At 36.5% G+C, this 7,976-nt stretch overlaps 1 protein-coding gene across 6 annotated transcripts; it reads left to right on the top strand.

The window, feature by feature from the left end:
- The first annotated feature begins 1,266 nt into the window (after positions 1-1,266).
- LOC139189339 (uncharacterized) lies at positions 1,267-7,689 on the top strand. 6 transcript variants are annotated; one of them, XR_011573178.1, is made up of 8 exons: positions 1,279-1,999; positions 2,377-2,490; positions 2,585-2,743; positions 3,813-3,974; positions 4,106-4,222; positions 5,564-5,674; positions 5,792-6,336; positions 6,860-7,689. XR_011573178.1 is itself a non-coding variant. In XM_070808176.1 (7 exons), exons 1-7 carry the CDS (start codon positions 1,637-1,639, stop codon positions 6,080-6,082), a joined length of 1,317 nt encoding a protein of 438 aa, XP_070664277.1. In that variant the 5' UTR covers positions 1,267-1,636; the 3' UTR covers positions 6,083-6,499. The 6 variants fall into 6 exon arrangements, 3 of the variants coding, with proteins under 3 accessions (XP_070664277.1, XP_070664278.1, XP_070664276.1); XR_011573177.1 differs by having other exon boundaries at positions 5,564-5,686; XM_070808176.1 differs by lacking the exon at positions 6,860-7,689 and having other exon boundaries at positions 1,267-1,999; positions 5,792-6,499.
- The last annotated feature ends 287 nt before the right edge of the window (positions 7,690-7,976 follow it).

Genomic DNA, 7,976 nt, shown 5'->3' with positions numbered 1-7,976 from the left:
CCTCACTCTTTACCTATATGATACTTTGTTTGTATATATTTGCAAGGTTCATGAAGGAGACTTGGATCTGGTATCTATTCTCTCGGTCCGATTTTGGCTTTCTCTGAGGATGTGACGACGGTTGGGTATTGTTGATTGAGATTAGGGCTTTTTTGTTGTTTGTTGTTGCAGCCTTCAGGCCTAAGTTTGTGAGGGCATCTTGTTGTATCTTAGGTTGCAACTCTCATTTTGCTGGAGCCATTTACTTTATATGTTGTTGTTTATTGGGTTCCTGTGACAAAAAAAAAAATATAGCAAAGGAGTTAAATCGAAAAGGTAATCAATTGAGAGTCAGAGTCCAATTTTCTCTATCACGCCACAGGCCCCCACGCTGCTTCTCCTATATCTCTCTTTTTCACTGCTCTGTTTCTCACAAACTATTAAACCCTAATTCATAATTTCATGCAATTGAAGAGAAATTTTCGAATCACAGAGGCAATTCAAGTGATCAAAGTGGTGCATACTTCGATTAAAATAAGTTATTTACTAATTTAAATATATTGCGTTGGAATTTGAAGATTTAGGTATTTCTCATCTATAATGATTTTTTATTCTTTTGTACTTTTTAGGGCAAAATTCATAGAAATAAATCAAAGTTAAAAGTTATTATAATCATACTTGCAATCAACCATCTTGCAGGAAAGGTTAAATGGACTTACTTTGATATCGGTTGAAAGTGGTTTTTTAGACAAGATTGACTATGAAGGTTTAAATGATGATTTTGCATTAAAGATTGCCCGAAGAATCATTTTAAGTGAAACTTCAATGCTAGACTTTCTTAAGTTTTGTTCATTTGGTTTATTAAGATTGAATTGATTGTTGATTATTTAGTAATATGGCTATTTTTTTAGTTTTTTCTTACATTTAATGATATTTAGAAAATGATAACTAGTAAGTTTAAAGTTTGTTTCGGTATAGCTTTTTCGCATCAATACTTGTTCATTTTATTTTTTATTTTTTTTAAGTTTGTCTTATAAGAAGGCTCATTTTATAAATTTTGCACAGGACCTCTAAAATCTCAAAAACGGCCCTAGAAACAGGTTGGGTCATATTACTGGTTAATATTAACGGGTCAAATCAGGTCATGTCATATTACTTGTTCATTTTAACGAATGTTATATAATATGATTTATTAAAATATCAGGTCACGAAAACGATCTGAACACATAAACACGACACGTCACATGACCCTTGGCCTTATCATTAGACATAGTCTAGCACTTTTCAACCTCTACCCCCTTCACCATTACAACAACAAAAAATCAGGAAGGCTGGATTTCATAAATAGTGTTAGTTTTGAATTTGAATCCGGAAGACAAATAGATGAGAAGAATGACCATTTTTCAAGTCTAGAAGAGGAAATTCCATCGCAATTGACCACTTGCAAGTGCCTCTTCTTCAGAAATCGCGTCATCATCGGAGTTTGTCCAAGTCCAATCACAACCGTCCATTAGAACTTCAAGTCCTCCACCGAGGGCCGCAATCCAGTGGAAACACCGTTTCAATCGAAATTCAAAAACACGCCCATCTCGTTTGCTTTGACAGTCGTAAGTCCTCACAAAACTAAGGTTAGGGTTTGAGATTTGGGAACAAGAACATGGGCAAGAGAGAGAGGCAAAGGGCCAAGCTCGATTGGGACGAACTGAGCGAAGAAGAACTAGAACAAATCCATAAATACCCTTCGAAATCTGCCGCCGAGCACAGCAGCAGCGACGACGATGAGGCCAACGAAGATCTCAGCCTCAAAATCGTCGAGAAAGCTTTGTTAATGCGGGCGACAAAGTTGGCACCCGATAACAACGCTGACGTGTCTGGCGAGCCGAGTGGCGGTTTGGTTGAACTCCCTTCTTCGTCTCCTTCGCCAGAAGATGAAGTTGCGGGTGCAGTTTTGGATACTAAGAAGGTAAGGAGGAAGGAGAGGATGAAGAAGATTAAGAAGATGAAGATTGAAGATCAAGCTGTGAGTAATTTTCGATTTTACTCTGTTTGTTTCTAGAGAAAGTTGATTGAATGAGTAATTCCGTTATTTCTTTGATCGGCATTAATCTTAATTGTTATTTCTGGTTTACAATTTTGGTAATTGTGATTAGAGAAGTATAAATGGTCAGAAGCATTTTTTTTTACTCAAAAAAGTAATGTTGGAGCAGTTTTTATTTGATTTCAAATAATGGATTGAATTGGAGAATTAGATTATAAACTCGAGAAGGCGCTTAGACTATTAATTTTATTGTCTGTTTGGTCTCATTTTCTGGCGTATACTGATTAATATTCTTTGATTGAGAAGAGGATGATAGAGCTGTTTATGTATGACTGACATATATCCCGTTATTTGTTTAGGTTCTTCCAAAAGAGGAAGAGAAGGTAGAGGCGGCTAATGCTGTAGATTTGGCCGAGACAAAACAACTGGAAAATGTTGAGTTTACCGACAATGTTGTGCTGCGGAAACTTCTAGTGAGTTCAAATATTTTCTTTGAAATGCCCTTTTGAAAATGAAAATCTATATGAAGACCTTAGCATGGTGCCTATCTTATTTCCATTATGTCAGCGGGGACCAAGGTATTTTGATCCTCCAGATAGTAGCTGGGGAGCATGCTTTAACTGTGGTGAAGAAGGTCATGCGGCAGTGAATTGTACCGTAGCTAAGCGAAAGAAGCCGTGCTTTGTTTGTGGCAATTTGGAGCACAATGCCAAACACTGCAGAAGGGTTAGTTGGAAGAGAACACAATTCTAAGTTGGCTCTTTTTACTTTCTGAAAATGATCGTCAAACATAGTGTAAGTTACTACACGTTTATTAGTCTGGAGGGTGGTGGAGCGTAGTCCACATGTTTTATGTTGACATGAAAGATTTAAATTGATTCCTTCTTTTACTTTTTTATAGTAATTGTGGAAGGATGGAGAACTTTCTTTTGGTAGTACAATTAATAATCGATATATTTTTTTCTCCTCTTGATTTCTGAGAAGGATTAAGTGCTTGTTGGTATTGTAGAAGTAGGCTGTTGACAAGGTACGCTAGACACTAGTTGGGCAGCGGGTTGGGGCCTAACACCTAGGCGGCTAGGCGGGCGTCTAGGCAAACTAGGCCTAGCCGCCTAGGTAAACTAGGCGGATTTAAGTAAATCTATTGTATTTCGTATAAATAAGTGTCGGCTTATACTTGAATATATATATAACTTCATCATAAACTATAAAATAGAATGACATATATATTATGAAGTATTGAAACATAATGAAAACATGGGGAACAAGCGTATAATATGTGTTCATTTAAGTATTCAACAAATCTCTTACAATTTATTGAGAAAAATAAAATGCAAAATTAAAGTTATCTATTTTCTATCAAAGTGAGTCGCAACCTAGACGGGTCTAGATGGGCTAGGCGGGTGCCTAGGAGGTTTAGGCGGTGGTGGCCAGCCGCCTAGCGCCTAGGCAGGGCCTAGGCGGTGCTAGGCGGTGCTAGGCGGTGCTAGGCAGGGATTTTTAGAACAGTGGCTGCTGATACACATGCTCTCTTCTGTTTCCTAGGTCATGTTTGATAAGAAAGATCCAAAAGAAGCGTTTTCCTGTTTTGTTAATGCTATATAATTGTTCAGATAGAGCCACCAGTTTCTGCATGTCATAATGCTTTTATGTCTTGTTACAAAGATGGATTTTAAAATATTTCCCCCACTTTTCCTCTTAATTTGCCGTGTTCTCATTGGATGCTCTATCTAGGGTTTTATGCATCCATTACTTTTATGTGCCCTCTTATGGTACCTGTTTTAAATCTCTATAGGGACAAGATTGCTTTATCTGCAAAAAAGGTGGACATCATGCTAAAGACTGTCCAGAAAAGCAGAATGGTGGCTCATTGAAGTCCCAAATATGTCTAAAATGTGGAGATTCTGGACATGATATGTTATTGTGCAGGAATAATTATTCAAATGATGATCTTAAGGTATTTTGAGATTTTTAAGCGTATGTTCATATCAGAAATGTTCATATGATTTCTGATATGATATTAATAATTAGTTATATTGTTAAGCATTATGTTCAACAATGGTTTCTATGTTTCTTTTAATGAATCAGGAAATCCAATGCTATGTCTGCAAGAGATTTGGTCATTTATGTTGTGTCAAGTATGTTTATACTAGTACGTGGGAAGTTTCCTGTTACAAATGTGGTTCAATGGGACATACTGGTATGGTAAGTTTTGTTACATTTTTCCAATGTTCTTTTTAATTTTTCTTTAGTGTTTTATCTTTGTGGTTGGTTGGTGAGGTGCATTAAAGGCTGCATATACGCGAACAAGGCCCATTGTCTTGGAAACTGCATACATATGCAAGCAAGGTCTATTGTTTTGCAATGGGGATAGGGATATATTGTCCACTCACAAACATAGTGCTAAAGTGGTCTTTTGACTTGTTGGAATTTGCTTTGATAAGTTGTATTATATATATCGGTGATGATTTATAAGTACAATTTCCTCGTTATGCATGGGTACCTAAGAATTTTAAGGACCTCTTAGCTCATCAGTTAACTTTGTGGACAAGTCAGATGCATTTCAGTCATCCATACTTATCTAATGAATGAGAAGCACATGCGCATTTAAGGACCTTTTTTCGGAGAAAAGTTTTAGATGAATACCCTTGATTTGTGCTGTGAAGTGGTTCCATTGGTTTGCTTATATATGAAAAACATCATGTGATAAATTTTATTTCTATAGAAGAATTTGCACAGTATGGTTTAGAAGAATTTGTTGTTTTAAAAGCCTTATGTTTATTGATGAATTCTAGAAGAAACTAATTATTGCACTCCTGGTCTTTGAAAATTGTTTATCTTCCTTTTTTTTCTTTTTTATCCATTGTATTTCTTGGATTCGTCTTTCCCTTGTTAAAACTGTATATGCAATGTGTTTGTACCATACTTCACTAATCCTGAAACTACCGAGCACCAGTCAACTCCATACCTTCAGGGACCCACTTTTGTATCAAATATGCTCTTTAGATTCATACAGATATCTCAGTCTGAAGTTTAGTTTCTTTATTTCTTGCTTGAAATATTAGTGGATCTAAATTTTCACTTACTATATGAATTTTATCTACAATAGGAATTAGAATTTTTCTCATGGTTATTTTATTTCGTACTTCTTGTTTTAAGAATAGATTAAATTAGATCATGTTTTAGTTTTTGGCTGGGAGTACTTTGTTTCTTCATTTGACAAGTCTTTACATGCTCCATTCTTGTTGCACATGTATATCAAATATATCTTGTGATTTCTTAGGAGATTGGATGTTATGCAATCCTATTTTTCTTTTTACTGCATCTTTTGGCCGTCTAAAATCTAATCAAATTTGGTTCTAAAAAATTATAGTTTCGTGCCTGTGTCCAGAATAGGCTTCACACTGGTTTTTTTTATTTTTTTATATTTTTATTTACTTCCATTTCACCGAAATGCCCATCCTCTGTTTTTTTTTTACTTCCATTTCCCCGAAATGCCCTTCCTTTTCTTACTTTTGTCTAAGAAGGGGGATTCTGTACATGCAGGCATGCATAAACTTACTTGGTGGGGAAACCACTGGTTTTGGTTCACCTCGGTTATGCTACAAGTGTGGTGAAGGTGGTCATATTGCTCGTGAATGTGCAAGTTCGGTCAATGTAACTCTCAGTGTACACCTCCCAGAATTATTTTTAGTGCAATTTTCTTCTCTGTCGATTGGCAGTGTTAGTTTTACTTGTGAAAATACTAACTGATGTGTTTTGTGAAACTTGTAGGTTCACAAAAGATTTGGGGAATCATCTAATTATTCTACTCCAGTTTTGAAACGTCATAAGGAAAAGAGAGACTACACGGGATTCAAGTCTGCTCCTCATGACCTAAATAAGGTCCATAAAAGGAAACAGACCCAATTTGAAGAAAGAGTTTTTACAACACCACAAAAGGAAAAACATAGATGTGGCTGGATAATGGATAATCCAGGGGACTTTTCCCCTAGAAAAGGCAAAAAGAACAATAGGAAGTCTCCGGCACACCATTTAATAGGGGTCATAGGGTTCCTAGTTTGACTACAGGTGGTCATGCTTCAAGTTCTAGATCCTCTAAAAAGATTTGGAAGGATTCCGAAAGCCCTATCTCAAAAGGATCGTCGAAGTCTTTTCAGCACGGATATTCTGCATCGAGGTTTAACAACTCTAATGGTGGTGGATATAGAAGAAATTATAATTGGTTAGGTGATGAATATAATGGGCATTACTAAACCCAATGGAAGGAAGCGGCTGCAAAGGGGTATTTGTCAGTCCATAAGCCCTTTCTTCTTGTTGTAAGTATTTTCTTTTTTCTTTTGCAGCGATAATGATTTAGTCTTCATTTCCCTAGATGTTGAGAAGTATTGTATGCTTTGGTCAAAGTTTACCTCCTGTATTCTTTTCTTAGTCTTTTATTTTGTTCTGATAAGTTAATTATGCTACCCTGTTACCAGTTTATTCGTGAAAATTGTCAGACTAGGTTTATGGTTGGGGAGAGCGTGTGTAGTAAAGGATGTGAGAATGTGACGTTTTAACATGGATATGGCGGTCTGACGGCAAATTTCAAAATATAGAGAAGGATGTGCTATAGCAATGTGCGATGCGATGTTTATAAAGAAAACTAATGAAAATGACTTGAAATTTTTAAGTTTTAACAATAAAGACAAAATAAAGGGTAAAGTGAATAGTATCAAGATTGACTTTTTAGTGTAAATATATGGTTTTTCGTTGAAGTGAACATTACCGTAGACTTTTCGTTAAAATTCCCATGCTTATATGCCATATTAATGCAAATTTATTGACTGGATGCTTGCACAGAACCACAATGGTAGATGAAAAGTAAAACAGGGAAGCCATATTAATGCAAATTTATTGACTGGATGCTTGCACAGAACCACAATGGTAGATGAAAGGTAAAACAGGGAAGGCGTATCGTGTTCTCTTTTTTTGAACAAGGGAGGAATCTGAATTTGTTTGGAGGAGCGAGGCTCATGTTGAACAAGCATAGCCTATGCTTGTTCAATCTAAATCGATGTGGTGGACTAGTGGCCTCACAGAAGATAATCAAACACTCGGATTCCTTGATTTTCTCTTGTTGCCTCATGTACTTTACGATTGCTTGGTTATTGCGGTTCAGTGGGGAAACCCAGCCGGGGCTAAAGGAATGCAAGCTTGCGGCAAAGCGGTTAGTGGGGGTGGTGTTCAAACCAGTTGAAGATGCTGTGCAGGACAGAGTGGACAGCAGCTAAAGACTTTTTGAAATGTTTGAAACAAGATACACGTCAAAGTTAAGCAGATGAAATGCTTGAAACTTTTAGCAACTCTATGAGAACACCATTTGAGATTAGGGTGGTGGTATCCGCACATTCATTTTTATTTCTCACACTCCCTCTCAATTTTCGGGCATCATGAAGAAGATCAAAGGATAAAAGTTAATAAGGGTGTGTAAGATGTAAAATAGGGTGTTGTAGAAACAACCCTGTATCTGCTTCTCCAATCATGAGATTATAGCATGGGGAAAAGGAGATCATACAAATCTTGTTGTGCCAACAAAAAAGGAATGTTGTAGAAACAACCCTGTATCTGCTTCTCCAATCATGTTTCACAGAAAAGTTACAAAATGATGGCCAAAGTTCCTTCAGTTGTAACCAAGTGTGAGGTTTTACTAAATCAGATAACGATGCAGCACAATATCCACAGAGTAACAATTAATTAGCAACGGTTCTGTAGATTTTAATTCCCCTTAGTTAATCTTGTTTATTGTTAACATCCAGTGTTGTGCAAACTTATAAGATAGTGCCATCCGAATATATGAACAATAAAGTAAACACACTACCAACAAACACAGAATTTAGAGAGGTTCGGCGAACTTTGCCTACTCCTTGTGTCATCTCTCTTGAGAAATCACCTGCACTATGGAGAATACCAACTTGGT

This window comes from Malus domestica, chromosome 11 (assembly GCF_042453785.1).
Source record: "Malus domestica chromosome 11, GDT2T_hap1".
NCBI classification, from domain to species: Eukaryota; Viridiplantae; Streptophyta; class Magnoliopsida; order Rosales; family Rosaceae; genus Malus; species Malus domestica.
This window is presented reverse-complemented; position numbering and strand designations above follow the sequence as displayed.